Consider the following 26,405-nt stretch of genomic DNA (forward strand, 5'->3'; position numbering starts at 1 on the left):
AATGCCAAATATCAAGATTTATCACAGGAACCATTGTCACCTTTCCTCTCGCTGTCCTTGTATAGTTGGACCGTCTCCTCGTGAAGCTGTGGGTCAATGCAGATGGAACGGATGCGAGTTGGCACCCTCAGGCTCCGCCCAGATAGTCCAACCACAACCATCTGTAACATGGTATCCAAAAACGTCACCCAGTTTCCAGACCACAGCAACTTTCCTTTGTCCCCTGCAAATAAAATCCAACAAAATGATGTGCTTACTTCAAAGAGGTTTCCTCACTTAGAAGTGTTCAGAGAGTGGTAGACATTTCCAAGTCCATCAGAGTGGTAGACATTGCCTGGTCCATTACAGGTACTGACCTCCCTGACATCAATGGTGCTGCCTCAAAGGCAGTCAATGTCAAAGACCCACACCACCCTGGCCACGCTCTCATCTCGCTCCTGCCACTGGGAAGGTCATACAGGAGCGTGGAAACTGTGACCACGAGGTTCAAGAACGGCTTCTTACCAGAAATTGTCAGGCTCTTGAACGTTGCAAAACACTATGTAGGTATGTTGCAAAGCCTACCTGAAGCGTCGCTGAATATCTGCCGCTGAGGTTGTGCGCGATTTTGGCGCCGTTTAGAGGGGGCGGGTTTAAAACGCGATTTTCTCTAAGCTGTTCCAATCGAAAATGTTCAGCCTAGTTAATTATTAATGAAAAATCGCTGATAGACCCCGTCGCAAAAGCTATTATTAGGTTTAAAGGCCTTGAATAATAGTTATAGTAGTTTAAAAATCAATCTTTAAACCCGCGACCGTCAGCAACCGCAGGGTCTCATAAAGAAAATAGCAGAAGTTAGGTTGTATATTTTTACATTCAAAAGGGCTTCTAAAGATCCTTTTATACAAAATTTAATATTGCGAGTAGCTCAATTTGGCCCCATTATATCGCGCAGTATTTTTCTCGGCATTTGGGGCACAAATCTACCGCAATGTGAACGTTCTAAACCAGCGCGTTCCACAGGGACCCACTGGAAAGCTGATTTAAATGGGCATTTATTTACAGCAATTGAACACTGAATTCCTTCCATTTGGCCTATAAATTAATGTAAATGAGATTTAAAAATCATGTTTTATTGTGAATTATTTGTGAATATTATTTGGACATTTAGGCTATTTAAAAATGTTAATCATTTATTAAGAAATGGATAGATGTTTAGATCTAGTAATTGAAGTCTGAAATTAGCTACAATTAGGTAACTAACTAATTATATGCTTTAATTTCAGGTCATCCAAGTAAGATTATTTTATATTTGTTTCAGAATGCTTCAATCTATGATAACTGAAAATTTCATTCAGTTCTCTTAATTTTTAAGAAAGTTATGGGCTTTTGACTGTTCACGATCACAACTTTTTTGTTATGTCCATAGAAAATCAATAGGGAACAAGATGCTCATTTCCGAGTATGAAAATGGCCATAACTTTTTAAATACTTGAGATATGAAAGTGAATTAGATGTCAAATTAAACTTATTTTTATGCTTTATCAGATGGGATAAATTACAGACTTGATTTTTAAAATCTCAAAATTTTGTAACATTGCTACACTATGGTTCAACGGTGCTATATTTCTCACATATGCAACTGCGCAGTGAAATTCCCTTTGCATTTATTAGACATGCAGGAGCTGCCATTTTTGGCACTATTATTTAAAGACCGGTCGGCCGCATGCTTGATGTAGTGGAGCAGTTCCCACAAACCGATGTCCCTCTCCTCTCCCCAACTCTCCCCATCTCTTGTGCCCCGGCCCACCTCCTGCAGCTCTTGAAGGAGCCGAGGCATCATCGCAGCTTCTATGATCTTCGTTGGACTGTGTCTTTGGTTGCATGATGGGTTTCGATTTGCACTATAATGGGTATCGAGTACTACCGATTATTATATTATTGTGTATATATATCGGTGTGTTATTGTATTTATGGGCCTTAAGCTGCAGCAAGTAAGAATGCATTCGTGTACCTATGTCATTGCTCTGTTGCCTGCACATGATAATTAAACACTTTCAACTCATTTTAGTACTTTCAAAACTAAAGGCTTAATTTAGCATTTACCAGCATTATTAGATTCCAAGATTCCTTGGAAGTTCTTTCCATATTCATATCCTCGTAGACGCAGTTCTTTGTAAATGTCTTTGGCAGACAGGCGGAACTCTGTCTCTGTATCTGCAAACTTGGAGCTGGTGTTTATCTGCTTCTTAAACTCATCCAGGGCAGTTTCTTCCAAAATGGACACTTTTCCTGCAATTAGTATTACATGCAAATAAAATTAGCCTCCTATGAAAATTGAGTAATACTGAATAACATACAAATATTTTTCAATGGCATAACCACTTGTTAAAGAGATCCATGATGATCAGTGACAACTCTATTAAAGGTCTTTTCTTATTACAGAAAAAATATACACATGAACAAATGCATCGTTTCACAGACAACAATTTATCTTGCAAAATGAGGCATGAAGCGCAATATTTTTTTTCATGATATCCATTCCAGTTTTTGGAGTCATCGGTAATTTTAAAATGTTGCTCATTCACACCATTTCCTGTTTTTAAAGCCTAAATAAACACCTCAATGAGTAGTGAAGGAGGCATCAGTACACTTGCCTTCATTGGGAAGGGGTTTGGATACAAAAGTTGGGACATCATGATGCAGTTGTACAAGTCGTCGGTGAGGCCACACTAATGCCCCTGTCCCACTTAGGAAACCTGAACGGAAATCTCTGGAGACTTTGCGCCCCGCCCGAGGTTTCCGTGCGGTTCCCGGAGGTTGTCGGAGGTCGCAGGTAGTGGAAGCAGGTAGGGAGACTGACAAAAACCTCCGGGAACCGCACGGAAACCTTGGGTGGGGCACAAAGTCTCCAGAGGTTTCTGTTCAGGTTTCCTAAGTGGGACATGGGCATTAGAGTACTGTGTGCAGTTCCGTTTGCCCAGCTATAAGAAGGATGGCATTAAGATAAAAAGGTTGCAGAAGAGATTCACCATGATATTACCTGGGCTTGAGTTACAGGGAGAGTTGGATAGGCTGGGACTCTTCTCTTTGGTGTGTTAAGGTGCACAAGATCACAAGGGGCATAGAAACATAGAAAATAGGTGCAGGAGGAGGCCATTTGGCCCTTCGAGCCAGCGCCGCCATTCATTGTGATCATGGCTGATCGTTCCCAATCAATAACCCGTGCCTGCCTTCTCCCCATATCCCTTAAATCCACTAGCCCCTAGAGCTCTATCTAACTTTCTCTTAAATCCATCCAGTGATTTGGCCTCCACTGCCCTCTGCGGCAGGGAATTCCATTAATTCACAACTCTCTGGGTGAAAATGTTTTTTCTCATATCAGTCTTAAATGTCCTCCCCTTTATTCTCAGACTGTGGCCCCTGGTTCTGGACTCGCCCAACATTCGGAACATTTGTCCAGTCCTTTTATAAGTTTCTGTAAGTACCCCATCATCCTTCTAAACTCCAGTGAAAACAAGCCTAGTCTTTTCAATCTTTCCTCATATCAGTCCCGCCATCCCAGGGATCAATCTCGAGAACCTACGCTGCACTGCCTCAACCACAAGGATGTCCTTCCTCAAATTAGGAGACCAAAACTGTACGCAATACTACAGATGTGGTCTTACCAGAGCCCTATACAACTGCAGAAGAACCTCTTTACTCCTATACTGAAACCCTCTTGTTATGAAGGCCAACATTCCATTAGCTTTCTTCACTGCATGCTGTACTTGCACGCCAACTTTCAGTGACCGGTGTACAAGGACACCCAGGTCTCACTGTACCTCCCCATTACCTAACCTAACCCCATTGAGATAATAATCTGCCCCCTTGTTTATGCCACCAAAGTGGACAACCTCACATTTATCTATATTATACTGCATCTGCCCACTCACTCAACCTGTCCAGGTCACCCTGCAACCTCCTAACATCCTCTTCACAGTTCACACTGCCACCCAGCTTTGTGTCATCCGCAAACTTGCTAGTGTTGCTTCTAATTCCCTCTTCCAAATCATTAATATATATGGTAAACAGCTGCGGCCCCAACACCGAGCCTTGCGGCACTCCACTCGCCACTGTCCACCATTCTGAAAATGACCCGTTCACCCCTACTCTTTGCTTCCTGTCTGCCAACCAATTTTCTATCCACGTCAACACCCTACCGCCAATACCATGTGCTCTAATTTTAGTCACCAGTCTCCCGTGCGGGACTTTATCAAAGGCTTTCTGAAAGTCTAGATACACTACATCCACTGGCACCGCTTCATCCATTTTACTTGTCACATCCTCAAAAAATTCCAGAAGATCAGTCAAGCATGATTTCCCTTTCATAAATCCATGTTGACTTGGACTAATCCTTTTACTGCTATCCAAATGCCCCATTATTACCTCTTTAATAATTGACTGCAGCATCTTTCCCACCACCAAAGTCAGGCTAACTGGTCTGTAATTCCCCGTTTTTTCTCTCGCTCCTTTCTTGAAAAGTGGGATAACATTAGCTATCCTCCAATCCACAGGAACTGATCCTGAATCTATTGAACATTGGAAAATGATCACCAATGCATCCACTATTTTTAGAGCCACCTCCCTGAGGACCCTGGGATGCAGACCATCAGGCCCAGGGGATTTATCATCCTTCAGTCCCATTAGCCTACCCAATACTATTTCTCGCCTAATGAAAATTTATTTCAGTTCCTCGACTCCCTTAGATCCTCCAGTACTTCTGGGAGATTGTTTGTGTCTTCCTTAGTGAAGACTTTTTTCCAGGGTAGAGGATTCGAAAACTATTGCCTTTTTTTAGGCAAATTTTTTTAATTTAAAAATAAATATATATATATATATATAGGGGCAAGACTACTTTTTCCACTCAGAGAGTAGTCCATAGTGGAATGCTGCCAGTGGAAACTATAGAAGCTGATATAATGAAGAATTACATCGGACATTTGGACAGATATACGGATAGGAAGGCTTTTGAGGGGAAATGGGTCAAATGCAGGGAGATTGGACCACTCTAGTAGGTCAGCATGGACAAGGTGGGCCGAAGGGCTTGTTTCTATACAGGTCTACGGCTTTATGGAAATAAGCAGTTATCACACCATAAAAGAAGATCCAAAACAACCTGGCACCAAGAACGTCTAGAGTGGTAAAGTCTCTGCTATAGACTTAAGAGATATGTTTGAGCCTGGAAAAGTGTTTCACCGAATGAGTGAATGCATGTTGCCCTTTCAAAATGCACACACCTAGGATCAGTGCTGATTTAGAAGACAAACGCACATTAATAAATATACGTGTCACAAAACTAGAAAATGAAATTGTGACATTTAACTTCAGTGAGGTGCGGGTATGTCATACTGTAAAATAAAAGCACTGCCCCAAATGGAGCAAAGTAGATATGCTCATATTAGCAGGAGTCTACATTTTCATAGAAAATTTGCTGACAATGTTTGTATTTACTGGAAGTATTTGTACTTCAATATGAACTTTGCAGTTATGATAAAAAAAAACAAATTCAAAGAAAGCTTCAAGATTAATGTGGCTTACCGCTAACAGCCAGGTTGCTGTTCTCCGAAATTTCGAATCTATTTGATGCTGGCATCAGCCGAACTTCAAGCTGTACAGAACCTTAATTAACAGGAGTAACAGGTTTCAAGAGATATGGTCAACAGAATAACAACATGGTAATTCTAGCAGTTCACGAAACAAAAATATAAAATACATGGCATTTGAGCAGAACAAATACAAGATATTCTACTGCTCTAAATTTTAAGTAATCCCCTCTAGTTTTGATGTTAGAAATCAGATATCTTTCCACCAATTGGTGTGTACTTAGTAACAAGTGTTACCAAAATGAGATAATACAACCCAGAAGCATCTCTCCTCTCAATGACTTTATTTTCGCTGCTAATATAAAAATAGATTTTTATTCCCCCCAATTACAAATAAGGATGTCATTAAGTTGGTACTGAAGAGATTCACCAGGATTTTGCCCGGGCTTGTGTTCTAGGGAGAGGCTGAATAGACTGGACTTTTCTCTTTGGAGCATAGGAGGCTGAGTGGTGACGTATTTTGTGTAATGCAAGGAATAGAACAGTCTTTACAGCTGGAGCAGAGTTGTCTGTGTTGAGCAAGTGGCTCGCTTGGAAAGACAACTACCCTTCGGGAAATAATTCCGCTCACTTGGAAGAACCAGTAAATCAAGCGACCTCAATGAACATTGCCGCTTCACCTTAAACCTATGTCCTCTGGTTCTCGATTCCCCTACTCTGTGAAAGAGACTCTGTGCATCTACACGAACAATTCCTCCCATGATTTTGTACACCTCTATAAGCTCACCCTGCGCTCCAAGGAATAGGGTCCTAGCCTGCTCAATCTCCCTTCAGCTCAGGCGCTCGAATCCTTTGTCTGAAGGGTTTCCAAGACAATGTCTTGCGGAATCTAAGCAGGCCAGTCAGCCTGAACAGGCCTGTGGCAGAGATGGACAGATGACATTTCGGGTTGCTACTCCTATTCAGTACCTGTTTTTGGCAGAATTGTTGCTCTGTGTAGGACAACATCTTCAAACATCACTGGCGTCTGATGCATTACAGCGCCGCTTGTCCTTAGCAAAGCTCGCCAGGCCAGGAGCAGGTAACCGGTAGCTGGATACAGCACTCTCCCATCGATACAGTGATCGGCAATGTAGCTGTCAGCAGACTCGGGGTTCATATCTGTGCGACACAAATCTAAAGGTCAAAAGACTATCCAATTTTTAAAGATTCATTTCCCAAATTCCCAAAACGTTGAGTTGTCTCTAGTGCAGGGCATGCGTTTGCCCAGTAGACTTCTAACAATGCAGCGACTCACCAACGTTAAACACAATGGCAGATCCCGAACCTCCTGAACCGGACGAGTAGTCCTCGGTCTTGGGTACGTCCCAGATTTGGCTGTGGTCCCACACGATGCTCGGAGAAATTAAGGAAGTTCCAGCGGGGATGGGGTACTCCACTGGTGGGTACAACTTGTTGGAGTCCAGGTTCACTCTGTCATTACCAGATAGCAAATCAATATTTCGTTATTTTGTGCTTCTTCGTTCAAGTTTGCATTTATTGTCACATGCACCAATTAAGGTGCAGTGATATTTGAGTTACTATACAGCCATACTGTGAAAAGCAACAATACACACAGCCACGTCAAATAACATTTAACATAAACATCCACCACAGTGGAATCCACATTCCTCACTGTGATGGAAGGTAATAAAGTTCAACCATCTTCCACCTTTGTTCCCCCGTGGTCGGGGCTGTGGAACCCTCCACAGTCGCTGCTGCCAACGGTCCGATGACCGAAGCCCTCGCGTCAGGATGATGTCAACTCTGGTGTCGGGACGGATCGGAACATGGAGCTCACGAGTCGGTCTCTTCTTACCTCATTAATTTCTTGCTCTATCAACACAATAGAGCAGGGACCAAACTGGACCGGATTTACATGGCCGGTTCGCTATTAGAGCCACACAACACAGAAACAGACTCTTTGGCCCAATTCACCTATGAAGACCAAGAAGCCCCATCTACGCTAGTCCCACCTGTCTGTGTTGAACCCATGTACTTCTCAAGCTTTCCATAGATCCAAGATGGCACCCAATCCAATCACATATTACAATCACTCCACACTTTTAAATCTCCACTCCTACAGCAACACTTCTTACTTTATCGGTACACTGCGAATGGCTCGATTGCAACCATGTATTTGTCCTTCCACTGGCTGGTTAGCACGCAACAAAAGCTTTTCACTGTACCTCGGTACATGTGACAATAAACAAAACTAAACCATCCATGTGTAGGAAAGGACTGCAGATGCTGGTTTAACAAAATGCTGGAGTAACTCAACGGGACAGGCAGCATCTCTGGAGAGAAGGGAAGGGTGACGTTTCGGGTCGAGACCGTTCTTCAGACTGATGTCAAGGGAGGGGATGGGACAGAGATACAATGTAGTCAGAGACAGTAAGACTGGTGGGAGAACTGAGAATGGGGAGGGGATGGAGAAAGAGGGAAGGCAAGGGCTTTCATGTACCTGTCCAAGTTGGATAGTGATGCGTAGGCCTCAAGAAAGTATCGCCATCAACACCAGAATAAATCAGTTGGACCACTTGGACAGTTTATGGGTGGCAGGCTGTGAAAGTGCTTGTGATCAGCTTGCACGCTAGACCATAGGACCATTTCTTGTTGTATCTCTCTACGACTCCTTGCAAACCCACTGTATTGGATCACGAGCAAGATTCAAATCCCATTCCCCTGAAGTTCTACCACTTACCCACTTGCGTAGATCTTGCCGACGTGCGAGAGCAAATATTCGATGTTGTTGCTGTGGCCGCGCTTCATCATTGGCAGGATCAGGCACGACTGCTTCAGACTGCGTTTCAGAATAGCCTGAAATAAACACAAACTATTCAGCGGGTGGCACAGGGTTGAATGGGTAGAACATTATGTTGGAGCCGATGAGCTATCACGCAAAGCCCCCTATAATACCTTGCCCCATAAGCAAGCATAGTTCAAAAATATCAAGACTTGCTTTTGTGTTTGTGAATTGTCAAAATAACTATTTATGGGTGTTTTAAGGAGAATATCGCAAATCAGGTGGCAATATGTTTTTAGTGTTTCTAAGCCACGTCCTCAGAAAAACAAGAATATGCGGTAAGCAGGGTTGCCAAGTTTTGTCAGAGCATTTCAGTATTCTAGTACCTGAAAATCAGTATTTTGCTGAGGAAATCAGTATTTTTACGTGGTGCCATTTTGCTGAAAAAAAATGTTACCATGTAAGAGTACAAGAATGCATAACTTTGCTACCAATTGACATGTCTTCTACGCACCTTACTTGACAGTGCATTCATTGCCATCTCTTTGTATACTGCTGTTTGAACGGCTGCTTCCTGCTTTTAACACCAGATGATGTAGAAGCCATTTTGGAAGCCTCCCTCTCCCTCCCTCCTCTCTCCCTCCCTCCCCCTTTCCCTCCCAGCCTCACTCTCTCTTCATTCCTTTTTTTTCTCCCTCCCTCTTATTCCTTTCCTCTCTCTCCCACTTTCCCTCCCCTCTCCATCCTCTCCCTCTCTCCACCCCTCCCCCCTTGAGCCCACCCACCGTACTGTAAAATCAAGGCCAATCCCAATGTAACTGCAATCCCACTGGTAACCTTTCACCACTAGGCTTATCCAGAATTCTACCACTGCCTGAAAAATAATCAAAGGCTCAAGGAGAATTCCAAAGACATTGTTATACGAGAGTTTTCTTGAACAGTCTGTGACCCATAGCGCTGTGGCCATAGCGCTATGTTTTAAAGCCCATAGCGCTCCAGCCGGTAGTGCAATTTTTAGAACCCATAGCGCTGTAGCCGACAGCTCTTCATTTAAATTCCCACGCGTTAAACTGACAGCGCTCTGTTTAAACCTGGAGCGGGACAGACAGCGACTTTGGAGAGAAGGAATGGGTGACGTTTCTGGTCGAGACCCTTCTTCAGACTGAACTGAACTCCGTATTTAAAATCCGTATTTAACAACACAAAATTGAACATCCGTATTCCAATTGCATTTTCGTACAAAATACGGAAAATCTGTACTACTTGGCAGCTCTGGGTAAGGGATCAACTATCAACTCTATAGATATTAAAATGGGCCGCAGAGACCAAAGATGGACCCTCGGGACTCTAATGAGTACTTTTGTAACTTTGTCAGCACCAGGTACGTGGCGACTCTTTGTGTACTTTGTGCATTGCATGCAAAAATAAAGAATTTCACTTTACCTAGGAACATAAAGTATCATTGAAGACAACAAATAAAGCTTTAACAACACAAAGCTACGGTAAATTCATCATAAATTCATCAAACACCACAACTGCCATTTTTGAGACAGATGTGTACAATACTGGGAAAAGGAGAACATTACTCCTGACAAGACGTAGATAGTTTTAACCAAGCAAACTTATTTTTGTCTCAGCCATAACACAGTGGGAGCTTTCACAAAGTCAATTGTACATGGAGTCTGCAACGAAAGGTGGGTACCTGAAGCAGGGCATGAGCCGAAATCTCGATCACAACAGCATTACTCGGGATGTGTTGCAGTCCTTCCTGAAACAGAACTGGGCTGACCAGATTGTTGACGTGGTACTCTGCAGACGAGTGCTTGGCGAGCTCACTGTCCCACTTGGCCTGTGGGATCGATGTACTGATCCAGCGTGGAGTACGAGCTTTGGGCACTTTTATAACCTGACAAGCAAAATGTGGATACGGAGAGGTGGCAAAGGAAGGCATGCAGAGGAAGAGGAGGCACATAATCAGTACATATTATAATGGACACTCATTATCCAAAACACTTGCTCCAAAATAAAGCCTAAAGGATAATTAAGGATACATCCGATAAACACAAAGTGCTAGAGTACCTCCGTGAGTCAGACAGCAGATGTCTGAAGAAGGGTCCCAATCAGAAACTTCACCTATGCATGTTCTCCAGAGATATTGCCAAACCCTATGAGTTACTCCAGCACTGTGTGTTTTTTTTTGAAAACTGGTATCTGTGGTTTCTTTTCACATTTTCACGAGATGCAGCGCTGAAACTGGCCCTTCGGCCCACCGAATCCACACTGATCAGCGATCACCCTGTCCACTAGATCCATCCTACATGCTAGAAAATATTTACAATTTTTACTGAAGCCAATTAACCTACAAACCTGTATGTCTTTGGAATGTGGAAGGAAACGGAAGTATCCCGAGAAAACCCATGGAGGTCACAGGGAGAACAAATGGTATTGGCCATGATTGAAATGCGAATAGACGTGATGGGCCGAATGGCCTAATTCTACTCCTATCACTTATGAAGATACACACAGCACCCGTAATCAGGATCGAACCCAGGTCTCTGGCACTCTGGCAAGTCTACCGTCGCTCCACTGCATTCTTGTTTCTACATCTTAAATCATCTGATTGAAAAACAACATTGTTTTATTAACAATTATTGTAGCTCCTCAACTCTTTTCAACTCTGTTTAGTTCATCGTCACCGATTCTGGCTCTAACCCAAACCTAAAGGAAATAACAACCATGGATTTATACGCCAATATTGACACATACTCCTCTATTCATTCTGCTCCCCCGATCCAACATGCCAACGCATACCGTACCATCTTGCATGGAATTCAAGGGTTTCCTGGAGTCATAGATACATAGAAAATAGGTGCAGGAGTAGGCCATTTGGCCCTTCGAGCCTGCACCGCCATTCAATATGATCATGGCTGATCATCCAAGTCTGTCCACCACTTACTGCATAGCATTCAACTCTTGAGGAAAAACCCTCAGAGATTTAGCTTACAAGATACTGCCCATACCTGCTGCAGAACATTGAGAAGAGTCGGTGCAATGGAAGCCATGTAGTAAGAATGGAAAGCAACTCCTGCGCTGCGAACCTCTTTGGCGAAGACTCCTTCCACCTTCAACGTAGCCACAAACTTACTGACAGCTTCCTGACATGGGAACAACGATCACAAGTTAGGACCTTCACCTCTATACACATCCTAGCATCAATAACATTAATTTCATATTCTCGCTTTTCAAATATTTTGCCAATTTTATTTTTAACTTACACTTTTGACCAGGAATAAATTGATAGCAATCTCCATTTAATTTCTAAGAAGGAACTGCAGATGCTGGTTTAAACCAAAGAAAGACAAAAAGTTGGAGCAACTCAGTTGGTCAGACAGCATCTCTGGAGAAAAGGAATAGGTGACGTTTTGGGTTGAGACCCTTCTTCAGACTGAAGAAGTCTCTCGACCCGAAGTGTTGCCTATCCCTTTTCTACATAGAAGTAGTCCGACCCACTGAGTTGCTCCTGCTTTTTGAGCCCATTTAATCTCTCAAGAATTTGACTGAAAATATATTGATTTTTAATAGGGGCCACATGTGCCCTTGTCTATGTAAATATAACCGGATCTTCAGAACCAACTAAATTTACATGAGATTGATCAAACTCTTCAGGAAAGTATTTAGATTAGAACTGAACTGAAACATGCAAAACAAAGTGATTTCATGGAAAGAGCGATGCTCCTCAATCTGTAGCAAGTTTCTAAAATGGCACCATCTATATAATTAATGTCATCTTGACCACTTCCTGTCTGTGCTGTATATTGATTTTAGAAAAAACACTACCATATATTGCTATAATATTTGGCCATCTTACTCACAGTCCTCTGCTGAGCAGGCCCCAAGAATTTTTCCCATCGATGAAAAATAAAAAAGTTATGAGTGTTTAAAAAACCTGGGGATCCTCTCGCCTGTCAATCACCGCAATGAAGGTAACGCCCCTTCCGGGGTTGGGGGGCAGGACTATAAAACCCCGGATGCCTGGACGTGACTCAGTCACTCTGCAAGATCGCGAGGGAGAGGCCACGACTCTCATTCTAAGCTGTGAATCAACTGAACTGTGTGACTGCAATGTATTTGCAATAAATGATTTGTTAGCCCTTAATGACAATTCCATGAGTTGTTTGGGCCTGCTGTCCCGCCTGTGCTTGAAACTGTAATGCTTTATTAGGTCAGACTGTGTTTAGAAGGAATAAATGCTTTATTAGGTCAGTCTGTGTTTGGTTCAAAAGTCCCGCTCATTTCGTGACTTCCGCTTAGCGGACAGGTCGCGCTGCTTGCGTAATTTCCGGTGAGTGCAGAGGTCACGCTGATTGCGGAAGTGACGCTGACTGCGGAAGCCCCAAAGTGTGTGTGGTGGGGAGGGGGGGGGGGGGGTGGTGGGGGGGTGTGGTGTGTGTGTGTGGTGGGGGTGTGGCGCTGTGCATGTGTGTGTGTGTGTGTGTGTGTCTAGCTGCCAGCCCAAGAATCCATTCATCCCACAATGTCCATACTTGCCCTCTGGAAACCAGTCCCTTCAGCCCACAACACCATGCTAGCACTCCAGAAAGCTCCCCCCTCCCCACTGGCCAGCAATATTGGAATTGGTGGAGAGGTGGAATATTGCATTGGGGGACCAGCCCTCCCGTGTGAAGCTGGGACCCAACGGGTCCCACTTAGTCTAGTCACAAATAATTGTGTAGAATGTTCTCCATATTCTCCCTTTATTATAACTTTTATATGATTAAATCAGACAACTCATTAAAAACATTAAAGATAGACACAAAGTCCGGAGTAACAGCGGGTTAGGCAGCATCCCTGGAGAAAAAGGATGGTTGACATTTCTATAGTCTGAAGAAGGGTCATGACCCAAAAAGTCATCCAGCCATTTTCTTCAGAGATGCTGCCTGACCCGCTGAGTTACTCCAGCAATGTGTCTATCTTTGGTATAAACCAGCACCTGCAGTTGTACATTAAAATAATTAACTTTTCGTGCATTTATTCATCCATGGAATCTCGTCATTTGCATATTTAAATTCTTGCCCAAATATTTGCTTAAGGAGTTTGATCAATCTAATTTAAAACCAGTCAGTATTGAAGATCAACATCAATTTACCAGAACAAGGGCCCATTTTTGCTCCCATTACAAATAAGACAATTTCCCAAAGTTCCTTAGTTTTTGTTTTGCTTTAATATTTAATGCAAACCTAACGATGTTATTTTACACTGCTCCCTCAACTTGACATCTGAGCCAAATCCAGAGATTGATTGAGCCCGACGCATGTGCACAGGACATTTCTAGGTTGATGCGGGGTCTTGTCTAGTTTCCTACCTGTGGCCCAGAGATGGTGACCGTATCTTCGGCATTGTGACAGGCAGGAACTACTCCTTCGGGACACTGCGCCTTGCACTCCTCCCAAGTTAATCCTGTCACACAACAAAACTTTGCAGTGACGTTTAAAAAACAAAACAAAAAAACCCCACATCCCTAACACAAGTTTACGGCCCTTTAGGGCAGCACCCTGGCGCCAGAGACCCGGTTAGATTCCGACTATTGTTACTGTCTGTACAGCGTTGTACCTTCTCCCTGTGACTGCGTGGGTTTTCTCTAGGTGCTCTGGTTTCCTCCCACACTCCATATGCATATACGTTAAGTGGCTTCGGTTAAAAAAAAAAAATTGTCCCTAGTGTATCAGATAATGCTCGTGTATGGGGTGATTGCTGGTTGACGCGGACTTGGTGGGCTGAGGGACCTGTGTCTGTGCTGTATCTCTCACATCTTACACCTTAGTTATTGTAGAGATACAGATGTCACACCATCGATCACCCGTTCACACTAGTTCTATGTTATTCCACTTTCACATCCACTCCCTGCACACTGTTTAGGGGGCTGTTTACGGAGGCCAATTAACCTACAAACCTGCACAGCTTTGCGATGCGGAACCCACACGGTCACAGGGAAAACGTCTAAAATCCACAGGCAGCACCCGATGTCAGGATCAAACCTGGGTCTCTGGCGCTGTGAGGTCTGACTTTGTTAATTTACAATAAGATGGGGCATTTCCTATGTGATTTACAATCATTTAATTTCTGTTAAATGATTAGATTAGGTTAGATTTCCTTTATTGTCATTCAGACCTTTCGGTCTGAACGAAATGCTGTTGCCTGCAGCCATACATGTAATAATAACAACACACAATAAACACAAATTAACACCCACCACAGTGAGTTCACCAAACACCTCCTCACTGTGATGGAGGCAAAAGTCTTAAGAGTTACTGTCTCTTCCTCCTCTTCTCCCTCTGCGCCGAGGCGATACCCCACCGGGCGATGGTATTAGTCCCGCGGTTCAAGTTCCGCGGCCCTGGGGTGGTCGAAGCTGCCGCCCTCCAGTCCAGCGGACGCAGCTGTTGCAACGGGAGCTCCGGAAAACAGGCACCAGCCTGCGACCTGCGAGCTCCCAACATTGTCATCCACTGGCCCGCGGCCGAGCCCCACTTTGGGCTTTATTTAATTAGAGTCAAGAGTCATCCATGACCAAATGTTTGTCAAAAACAGCATGCGGTCAATTAAATCATCAAATACTGTGAACCCTTTAGTAATCCCTACACATTCAGCCTAGGTTGCAATTGTGACTGGACCACTGTCAGTAGGAATTGAGCAAGAACCAGCCTTGGCAGTAAATGGAGCCATTGACCTTGCAGCTGTTATTGCAGTATCCCCTGATCAAGGCATATTCCCACTGGGAACCTATCTTTGTATCGTTCCTTCGAGGTACTAAATCTGCTTTGCGCAATTTTGCTTGTGCCCGTATCAGATAGCACTAATGAATACATCAGTCCCACCAGGGAGGTCCAGTATCGACAACCACTGATGGACGGAGATAAGTGGATGATCCCATCCAGATAAACTCACCTCAAAGCTGACACAGAGTCACCCCATTTAAAGTTTAAGAATAAGGAGTAAGCCATTTAGAACGTACACTTTTTCTCACAGAGAGTGGTGAGTCTGTGGAATTCTCTGCCTCAGAGGGCGGTGGAGGCAGGTTCTCTGGATGCTTTCAAGAGAGAGCTAGATAGGGCTCTTAAAAATAGCGCAGTCAGGGGATATGGGGAAAAGGCAGGAACGGGGTACTGATTGGGGATGATCAGCCATGATCACATTGAATGGCGGTGCTGGCTCGAAGGTTCTTGGTTTCTTGGTCCTCCAAAATATTCCAAATGGAATTTAAACTGGAGGTGGTGAAGGGAGGGCTTAAGCCAGAAAGGGTTATTGGGAAGAAAGAGCTGAATGGCCTACTCCTGCACCTATTGTCTGTCTATCGTCTACTGTCTAAAGTAATAATTTAATTTATGCTCTGAGCAGTTAAGATTCAGGGTGGTGGGTGCCTGGATCACACTTGCTGGGTGTGGTGGTCGAGGTAGATACATTTGGATATGCAAGGAGTGGAGGGATATGGGTTATGTGCAGATGGTCTTGGCATCATGTTCAGCACCGACATTGTGGGCTGAAGGGCCTGTTCTTGTGCTGTACTGTTCGATGTTCACTCTTGTGTGAGCAGCTGAGAGGAGGAACAGTGCGGGATATCTTTTTTATAAAATTACACTGGAATCACTACACCACTCAAGAGTCCCTCTCACACCCCTCTCCAGGCCACTGTTGCCCGCTGGTCGATACAACTATATCACTGAGGTTTACCCACACAGTCAACACAAGGAACTGCAGCTGCTGGGGTCTTGAGAAAAACACAAAGCGCTGGAGTAACTCAGGCAACACCTGTGGAGGGAATGGACAGTCAATGCTTCAGGTTGGGAACCTTCTTCAAACTCAAGTCTGAAGGGTCCCAACTCAAAATGTTGTCTGTACATTTCCTCCACAGATACTGCCTGACCCGCTAAGTTGCTCCAGCACCTTGTGCTTTAGCCACACAGTCACTGAGATTGCCTTAACAATAGTAACAGGAGGCGTTTAACATTAATAGGAGTCATAGCAAATCTCATCTAACCTTAAACCAACATCTCCGATTCCTCTGCCCCTTGGTGTCCACTGGACAATACTCAGGACCAAACTGCTTACAGGCACATCTCTGTTTGATGGAATACAAAGCCTCCTGTACCAATCCCCAGCCAAGATCAGTGATTGGACCATGGCTGTTCCATCTATGCTTCACACTGCCTCAGCAAGGCCAGCCGCATAATCAAGGACGAGTCTCACCCCGGCCACTCCCTCTTCTCCCCACTCCCATCAGGCAAGAGGTACAGAAGCATGAAAACGCACACCTCCAGATTCAGGGACAGTTTCTTCCCAGCTGTTATCAGGCAACTGAACCCCCCTATCACCAACTAGAGAGCGGTCCTGACATCCCATCTACCTCATTGGAGACCCTCAGACCATCTTTAATCTGACTCGACTGGACTTTATGTTGGACTAAATGTCATTCCCTTTATCCTGCATCTGTACACTGTGGATGACTTGATTCTAATCATGTATAGTCTTTCCGCTTATGGCACGCAACAGAAAACTTTTCACTGTACCTCGGTACACATGACGGTAATAAACTAAATCAAACAAGAGACGCTCCTGATCTCCACCTTCAGTGTGGATAAACTTGTACAGATTTTAAACAGCTTTGTGGTGCAATCAGTCACTCACCAACAGCAGCCATGGCCCCTGGGGGTAGCTTGGCTTCCTTGATACATCGGCCTCTCCAATATGCGGCTAATAGGGCTTCTTCATGTGTCATTGATTCATCAGCATACCCACAGGCCAGCTCACCCACAGAGTGCCCGACAATACCATCTGGTCGTAGACCCATAGCGTTCAACATGTCGATCTGAGCGACCTGCAGATAAAACCATGAGAATGTGAAGCCAACCTAGTGATTTTGTTTTGTTTTGAAGGCTTGCTTCCTTCAGACCATTAGAGAGTTCCTTACTTGAATGGCGGTGAGGGCTACAAAGGCGTGCACCGTGTCATCAAACGTTTTCTCGTCTGTGTTCATGAGGAGTTCGGACACTTTCAATCCCATCTTTTCCAGTGCTTTGTCGGAACGGAGAATGGATTCACGGAATATATCCAGTTTCATAAGGGTGCGACCCATGCCAATCCACTGAGCTCCCATACCTGAGGGAACAGTAGAATCATCAGCCAGCAGTAATCGGCACATGTGAAATGCAATCCTTTATGGTTCCTTATTAAAGTTATAAGCTCATACAGCATGGATCAGGCCCTTTGGCCCAATTCATCCATACTGACCAAGATGTCCCATCTAAGCTAGTCTCATTTATACATGCTTGCCCAATATCCTTCTAAACCTTTCCCATCCATGTAACCATACAAATGCTTTTAAAAAATGTTATCATTGTACTTGCCTCCATTACTTTCTAAAGTTCTGAAATTATACAGTATGGAGATAGGCCCTTCGGCCCACTGGCCCGTTCCAACCAAGATCCCCATCTAATCTAGTCCCATTTGTCTGTGTTTAGTCCGAATCCATTAATGTACCTGTCCAAATGTCTTTTAAATGTTGTTATAGTACCTGCCTCAACCACCTCCTCTGGCAGCTTAGTTCCATACTTCCACCACCCTCTGTGCAAAGATTTCCCCTCGAGTTCCTATTTAATCGCTCCCACCTAGGCTTCAACCTATGCCCTCTGGTTCTGGATTTCCCTATTCTGGGGAAAAGACATTGCATTCACCTCATCTATTTCCCTCATGTTACATTATCACTCTAGATTCTGGTCCAATCTGGGAGAGGGTCTGGGGAGGTGAAGGTTGAGGTAAAAGGTTTCACTAATCAAAGAATAGTCAGTAGAATAGAACCCATGTAAAGATCCCTATCCAGGAAGATCCCTATCGCTCCTTCAGGAAGCAACCATAACCCACTCTTTTGCCTCCTGTATAAAGTTACATAATTTCTGGAGGGGAATTTTTGACATTTTTCCTAAAATACTTAAAATAAAATTGGATGCAAACACAGAATTGATCACTCTAGGTACGTCTGTCAGAAGCCTGTTCTGAGCTAACATTATTTCAAAGACGTTTCCTTAACTATGGCCTGATAACGGCGAAAAAACTAATACTTAAATTTTGGAAACACACATCAGTCCCTGCTGTGAAGATGTGGATTACAAACATGTCCGAGACACTACATTTGGAAAATATTAGGCTTGTCTTGGCAGAAAAACCAGAGCAATTTTACCGAATTCTTACAAGGATAGTACGGCGCAACACAAATTTGGATGTAAATCCGATTCTGGGTTGGGTGAGGAGGGAGGGGGGGGGACGAGGGGCAGGTATATCTCCACTTTTCTTTTTTTCGTTTTTTTTTTCCTCTCTTATATCTTTGAAGCGGTACAATAATTGTATAATTTTACATGCCGAATGTTTTATTCTTGTACAAATGCTTCTAATAAAAATAATTTAAATTATAAAAAAAAAAAATCCCTATCCATGTACATGGACAGCAAAGGCTTAGAAGGATATGGGCCAAACACAGCAGGTGGGACTAGCGTAGATGGGGGCGCCTTGGTGGGCCAGCACGAGTTGGGGCGAAGGTCCAGCAGCCGCGCTGAGTGACTGTATGAAACCTACACCTTGTGGAATGTGCTGGTTATCCTTATCAATGTCAGTACTGTGATCATCAGTGTCGACTTTATTCTCTGGAGTTTTAAAGGCACCCACCTGAACAAATGTACCACACTGGCCTTCCAGCAGACTGGACTTGCTGGACCTCTTTGATATCAGTCTCAGTGCCCACCAGCCTGTAACCTCTGTAAGGCATTGCGGCGGGCGGCATAGTGGAGATATCGTTGATCATACTCAGCAAGTTGACGTCGTGGCCGTGCCGCCGGGTCTGGTCAAGAAGAGCTTCCACCGCTTCAGGCGAGCGGCCGCAGGCTTGCGCCAAGCGCGGCACTGCCAAGGGAACCGGAGGGCGGGCTCTCTTCGCATTGGGACGCAAGATGACGTGGACGTTGGAACCGCCAAACCCAAAGGAATTAATGCCCACGATTCCGCCGGTCACGGGGATGGGTTCGGTCACGACGCGAATGCACCCACTCTGCAGAGCAGGGACGTCGGGGTTGGGAGTTTTGTAGTGAATGTTGGGAGCCCATAAACCATGCTCCAGAGAGAGCACAACCTGTCGGAAGAATGGAAAATTAAAATTAACCTCAGCATCTAAGAGTCTGCAAAGTGGTTCAGTGGGAATGGTCCATCTTTTCCCCCAGGGTAGAGGATTCTAAAACTAGAGGGCACAATCTTACAGTGAGAGATTAAAGATTTAAGAGCGACCTCAAAGATATCTCATAAAATAAGGCACTGCTCATCCATACAAACCAACTTTTTAAAAAACGCTCTGATTTTCCACATGCTGCGCTATAGTATGGTCCATGCCACCCATAAGGGCAGCACAGTGGCACAGTGGGCAGAGCCAATGCCTCACAGCACCAGAGACCCAGGTTCAATCCCGTCCTCGGGTGCTCTCCGTGTGGAGTTTGCATGTGCACTCTGTGACCACATGGGTTTCCTCCGGGTGCTCCGGTTTCCTACCACATCCCAGAGATGTGCGGGTTTGTAGGTTAATTGGCCCTCTGTAAACTGCCCCCTAGTGTGCAGAGAGTGGATGAGAAGTGGGATAATGTAGAACTAGCATGAACTGGTGATTCATGGACAACATGGACTTGGTGGGCTGAAGGGCCCGTTTCTATGCTGCACTTTCAATCAAATCTCAATTAAAATTTAAGCTCCATTTCTCAACAAAATGTTACCATCAATACACTCAATGATGGAAACACTTTAAATTGAAATATAACCAAACTCTAAATAAAGTCTAAATAATTAAATGTTTAAAATCATTCCCTAATGCTATCCATTTAAGAAACAATTGCAGATGCTGGAAAAATCGCAGGTAGACAAAAAATGCTGGAGAAACTCAGCGGGTGAGGCAGCATCTATGGGAAGAAGGAAAAGGCGACGTTTCGGATCGAGTCCCTTCTTTAGACTGATGTCGGGGGAGGGGGAGCGGGGTGGAAAATGAAAGGAAGAGGCGGAAATGGTAGGCTTATTCCTTCTCTCCATAGATGCTGCCTCACCCGCTGAGTATCTCCAGCATTTTTCTTATGCTATCCAATAGCTAAGCATGTTTAATAAACAAACATGTCGCATTACAAGTGCGTACCATCACATAAAGCACTGCTTATCCAGACAGCCCATGACATTCTACAAGTTGTGCGGTAGAGTTGCTGCCTTACAGCGCCGATGACCCGGGTTCGATCCTGACTGGGAGTGCTATATACACACACACACACACAGAGTTTGTACCTTCTCCCCGTGACCTGTGTAGGTTTTCTCCGAGATCTTCGGTTTCCTCCCACACTCCAAAGACGTACAGGTTTGTAGGTTAATTGGCTTGGTATAAGTGTAAATTGTCTAGTGTGTGTGTGTGGAGGATAGTGTTAGTGTGCAGGGATCGCCGGTCGGTGCAGACGCAGTGGGGCGATGGGCCTGTTCCCGGGCTGTATCTCTAACCTAAAGTTCTCATTTACCGCACGTTTTGGCATCATAAACCCAATTCCCCCATCACAAACACTGCAAAGAGAGAAGACCAGACACTTGCCTTTGCTAACGCGGCTAATCCCGATGCAGGCTCCGGGTGGCCCATGTTGGACTTTGTTGATCCCAGTAGCAAAGGCTTGCGGTCAAATTGACAGAAGACATTCGCAATTCCGTTCAGTTCCTGCGGGTCTCCGACCTGTACACACAACATGCAGAGAGGATTCACTAGAACGTTGCCAGGATTCGAGAGTCTGAGCTATAGAGAAAGGTTGGGCAGGCTAGAACTTTATTCCTTGGAGCACAAGAGGATGTGGGATGATCTCATAAGAGGCGTATAAAATCATGAAGGGCAATAGATGGGCAGAATGCACAAAGTCTTTTACCCAGAGTAGGGGAATCAAGAATCAGAGGACATAGGTTTATGGTGAGGGGCGAAAGATTTGATCGGAACCCAAGGAGCAACTTTTTTTATATTAAGGGTAGTCGGTATATGGACCGAGCTGCCAGGGGAGATAGTTGAGGCAGGTACTATCACAGCATTTAAAAAACATTGGGACAGGTACATGGATTGGATAGGTTAGAGGGATCTTGGCTAAACGCAGGCGGGACTAGTGCAGATGGGGCATGCAAGTCGGGGTAAGCAAGTTGGACTGAAGGGCCCGTTTCTGTTCTGCATGTGTGAATAACATTGGATCATCAATATTGGTATATCTTCTGCCTTCTTTTATTAGTCCACCTTCCATAGCGTTCACAGGAATGATGTCACTCAGTTGGAAAGGGTACAGAAGAGATTCACCAGAAAGTAACTTGGGCTTGCATTACAGGGGAAGGTTGGAACTTCTTACTTTGGAGTGTTGGAGGTTGAGGAGTGCAAAGATCATGAAGTGGATGGATAACCTGAACGCTCAGTCATTTTCCCCAGGCCAGAGGATTCTAAAGTTAGAGGGTACACGTTTAAGGTGAAAGGGGAGAGATTTAAAAGGGGCCTCAGGGGCAACTTTTTCACTCAGAGGGTAGTCCATGCCAGGAATGAGCTGCCAGAGGAAGCTGTAGGAGCAGGTACAATTACAATTTTTAAAAGACATTCGGACAGCCAAATGGACAGGAAGGATTTGAAGGGCAATGGGCCAACTTGGACAGCATGGACAAGTGGGCCAAAGGGCCTGCGTCCATGCGGTACAGTCTTAAGTGATGGTACACATAGGAAATTGGCTTCTTACAATGCCTGCAAGTATTGAAGTGTGGCTATCCAGCATCCACTGAGGCAGACGCTTCTCTGGTCACTCCTGGAGCCTTTGTTGCCGTTGCGTTTAGACGCATCTCCATTTTTACTATATTTGCTACGCACGCCCTGCCATTGTCTGAAATGCTTTAGGTTCAACTGAAACATTCGTCAGGCATGGCATTGTTCCATAACCTATCCAACCTTACCACGGGGCCTCCAGAAACCTGTGCAAATTGCATGAGAAACAGTGTCACTTTGAATATTGCTTGCATATGCAGGAGCCAAGGAGACATTTGGCTGCATGGTGTGGTGTGGTGTGGAGCAGACAGCGCACCGACAGACCTTGGTTCCTGTGCCATGTGCCTCGAGGTACTCCACGGCAGCTGGAGAGATGCCTGCTTCCTCGTATACGGCGTTCATTAACTTCTGCTGCATTTCTCCCGAGGGGAATGTGATACCTGGAGGTGGAAACCATAGGAACAGGGTTAAACCGGTCGACAACAAGGTGTTATTGTGGGTGAATGCCTCACGGTCTGTACCAGGTCTCGTCAACTCAACGCTCAACAACATGCCCTATAAATAGAACACACACCTGTGTGTCGTGGCTTGTAACGATTGCCTCCCGACCTTCTCTGCTGAATAATAACAAAATCCCAGGTGAATCTTAGCTGAAGAAAGCAGGATGTAAAAGCTGCCCCACCCTGACACGGAGCCGATGGGACCAAATCTGTTGCTGCCCCTCACTGTCCTCACATGGAGCTGGCCAGACGCACAGTGGCTGGTCACACTAGCTCATCCACTGCCTCTCGCAATTGATGTTAGATCGAAGCAGACAAACATTTAGACATTTAATGGACTCTGATAGACAGAATGTGCTGGAGTAACTCAGTGGGTCAGGCACCATCTCTGGGGGAAATGAATAGGCGACGTTTCGGGTCAAGACCCTTCTTCAGACTTCAGACTGGGAACTCAGCAGGATCGTTCATTTCAAACTGAGATTGCTAGTTTAGTTTAGTTTAGTTTATTATTGTCATGTGTATATGGGTGCAGTGAATAGCTAACCCCTACCAAGGATTTATATCCCTCCAAATTTAGCAAAGGCACATTAGTGTGCCTAGGTTAAATAAGTAAATTTTTGTAGCCCCTGACTTTGTTAAACCATTCCCAGTTTCCAGTTTTACTGTAACCTCATCTATTTATTTATTTATTTAAAAAATGAAAAGACGAAAAAAGAAAAGAAAAAAAGATTAGAAGCAGTGTACAAAAGTATAGACTGCAGCATATGACATAATACATTTATTGTACAGCTTCAATTTTAATTTTTAGCTAAGATGAAATAGAAGAGAGAAAAAGCAAGAGAGAAAATGAAAGAGAAAGTGGATGTGTAAGAATAGAACCCCTAGACCACCAAATAAATGTAGTCGAAGAGTGAGTAAGTAAAAATAAAAAGAGAAAAACATAAAGAAATAAAAAGACAAAAACAGAAATAAAAACAAAAAGTGTTGATATACCTGCTTCATATCTCTCCCCACCCATCACCCAACCCGTAAATCGGTTTAATTCCGAAGTTGTGTTGCACCATACTATCCTTGTAAAGAATCAAATCCAGCTTTACTGTAACTTAACAATAAAAGACATGACCAATTATGTGCAAACCCAAGTTAATTTTACTTGGGCCACAAAATTAAACAATGAAACTGTCCAAACTATTTATTTTCTGTTAATGTTTCATTGTTTAAACATTCTGCATCTGCAGGAAAGAAACTAAGACAGTCTAATAGAATTCCCTACATGGTTCAGAGGCCTTTGAGATTCAATATTAAAGACATGTTGGGTTATTTGCATTGTGTAGCTCAACTACAAAGGCACATGAACACCAGCTTATGGGCATGTGAAGGTATACATTACCAGCGGGTTACATGAGCCGTTGTTAAACATAGAAATCAATCCAGTGAAATTGGGTCAAGAAGTATTCTAGGAGGGATATCTCGAACAGATTAAGAGATATTTTAGTCGGGCTTTCCTGAACGCACATTTACCTGTTGCGTTACGGCGTGACCAGGTTTCAGACGATTGCAACTCATTAGGAATTATTTTTCTATTACTGCATCAAGAGCTTTGTCATGAAAATCATCTTCTCAGCACCAGCCTACATTTATTTACAAAATGTACCCAGACTTTGCTGGCTGCACCACAGTTTATTATGCATCAGGAATGTTATGGTGTCTTTTGCTGTCGCAAGTATTAAATTTTAAATGTTGTTTTTAAATTGAGTGTAGAACTGAGGCATGAAAACCAAAATATAAATTCCTGACTTTGAATTGGAGTCTGGGCTGTCACGCGCACTCATTACAACATTTTTAACCTACCTGAAATTTTGCTCCCTCTCTCTCCCTCCCCCCCCCCCCCAACAAAATTATATAATGAAAAGGATTTAAGGAATGAAATAATGAACGAAAAGGAATGAAAATAAAAATACCTTGTTCTTTGTAACCATCAGTATTGCTTCCTGCGTTAACTACCGATGCATAAACTCGTTTGGCTGCTGATTTCTTCATCAACAGAACAACCACAGATGCTTCAGATCGACAGTAACCGTTACCTGAGAACACAAGACAATTCCACGCATTTTGTCATGGATGCTTTTCAGAAGAAAAAAAAAAAATCAGTGAAAATAAATTAGGTGGTTTGCCAAAATAATGACTTTGTTGCCCAGGTTCGCTTGACAATGCAGAATGTTAAACAGATTTGGCAAATGCAAGACAATTAACTAGATAAATAAACTAGCTTGTTGGGAAGGTCATCCCTTCTTGGCAGGCTCAAAGCCAACGATCTAAAGATGTGAGGCATCTTCTACAGTGCCATCTCAGGTCACCCTTGCTGTATAGAAAGCAAGTGTAAATATTAAATACTATAGACAAAAATAATTTAAATAGTTACAGACTTGTACAGCATGAAACAGGCCCTTTGACCAACCTGAGCAAGATGGCATACTGAGCTGGTGAAGAGCTTTAAACATACATTTCATGTCTTTGACCCAAAGATAAAATCATACAGAAACAAGGTGGTTTCTTACCCGAGGCATCGAAGGACTTGCAGGATCCATCGGGGCTGAGCATGCCCAGCTTCATGAACTGTACCGATGTGTGGGGTTTCAGCAGCAGGTTGACTCCACCAACGATGGCGGAATCACACTGACCATGGCGTATTGCCTGGAAGGCGTTTTCCAGCGCCAGCAGGCTGGACGAGCAGGCAGTGTCGATGGAAGAGCTGGGACCTAACATCCAGAGGAGAAGCAAGTCATTGATGGAACTCCTCTGTGGTGGACAAGAGGGAACAGATTGCCTGACATAGCCACAGCCGGGCCACTCTTTCATCACCCCTGGCACCACGTTCCAAGCACCCACCAAGCAGAGTAAAAAAAACAAAAAAACTTGCCCTGCAAATCTCCTTTGAACTTTGTCCCTTTCACCTTAAAGCTATATCCTCTAGTCTATGGCATTTCAATCCGGGGAAAGGGTTCCGCCTGTCTACCCTAACTATGGCTTGAAATCGCTGCTGTTCTTATCTGCCTTTCATATATTCCTGTCACCTCTCTCAAACTGTGAAACTGGAGCAAACCCACTCAGTAGAAAAGATTACAAAAACAGAGGATGAATAATGGGAATGGTGCATCGGATTACAGGGAGATCGATAATCTCATTGAATGGTGCCAGAACTATAATCTTGGTCTCAATGTCAGCAAGACAAAGGAGCTAATTGTTGACTTCAGGAGGGGAAAGCTGAGGATCCACAAACCCATTTTCATCAACCGGATGGCAGTGGAGAGACAACAACTTCAAGCTCCAGGGCCTGCATATCTCTGTACATCGGTCGTGGGCCAAACCCATTGATGCAATCACGAAAAAAGTGCATCAACGTCACTACTTCCTTCGAAGATGGAGGACATTTGATAAGTCACCGAATACTCCATTGAACTTCTACATGTGCACAGTACAGCACATACTGATTGGTTGCTTCACAGTCTGGTTTGGCAACATGAATACCCAGGAATGAAGAGAGTGGTGGGCTCCATCACTGATACTGGCCTCCCCACTACCAAAGGGAGTCACAGAAGGAGCTGCCTCAAAAAGGCAGCCCGCAACATCAAAGACCCACACCACCCTGGCCACGCTCTCATCTCACTGCTACCATCGGGAAGAAGGTACGGGAGCCTGGGAACTGTGACCAACAGGTCCAGGAA

General features: G+C 44.2%; 1 protein-coding gene across 1 annotated transcript in view; it reads right to left on the reverse strand.

The window, feature by feature from the left end:
• fasn (fatty acid synthase) overlaps nucleotides 1–26,405 on the reverse strand; it is a 94,867-nt gene that overhangs the window by 49,823 nt on the left and 18,639 nt on the right. Inside the window, exons 5-20 of the mRNA XM_033044574.1 lie at nucleotides 25,239–25,439; nucleotides 24,642–24,764; nucleotides 22,505–22,620; nucleotides 20,999–21,133; nucleotides 19,063–19,522; nucleotides 17,315–17,502; nucleotides 17,032–17,221; nucleotides 13,712–13,806; nucleotides 11,370–11,504; nucleotides 10,052–10,255; nucleotides 8,308–8,423; nucleotides 6,862–7,037; nucleotides 6,534–6,725; nucleotides 5,560–5,640; nucleotides 2,086–2,271; nucleotides 41–223 (exon numbers count right to left, since the gene is read on the reverse strand). Of these exons, the coding sequence (XP_032900465.1) occupies nucleotides 41–223; nucleotides 2,086–2,271; nucleotides 5,560–5,640; nucleotides 6,534–6,725; nucleotides 6,862–7,037; nucleotides 8,308–8,423; nucleotides 10,052–10,255; nucleotides 11,370–11,504; nucleotides 13,712–13,806; nucleotides 17,032–17,221; nucleotides 17,315–17,502; nucleotides 19,063–19,522; nucleotides 20,999–21,133; nucleotides 22,505–22,620; nucleotides 24,642–24,764; nucleotides 25,239–25,439 (2,781 nt within the window). The remainder of the gene's footprint in view (nucleotides 1–40; nucleotides 224–2,085; nucleotides 2,272–5,559; nucleotides 5,641–6,533; nucleotides 6,726–6,861; nucleotides 7,038–8,307; nucleotides 8,424–10,051; nucleotides 10,256–11,369; nucleotides 11,505–13,711; nucleotides 13,807–17,031; nucleotides 17,222–17,314; nucleotides 17,503–19,062; nucleotides 19,523–20,998; nucleotides 21,134–22,504; nucleotides 22,621–24,641; nucleotides 24,765–25,238; nucleotides 25,440–26,405) is intronic.

Source organism: Amblyraja radiata, chromosome 26 (genome assembly GCF_010909765.2).
Source record: "Amblyraja radiata isolate CabotCenter1 chromosome 26, sAmbRad1.1.pri, whole genome shotgun sequence".
NCBI classification, from domain to species: Eukaryota; Metazoa; Chordata; class Chondrichthyes; order Rajiformes; family Rajidae; genus Amblyraja; species Amblyraja radiata.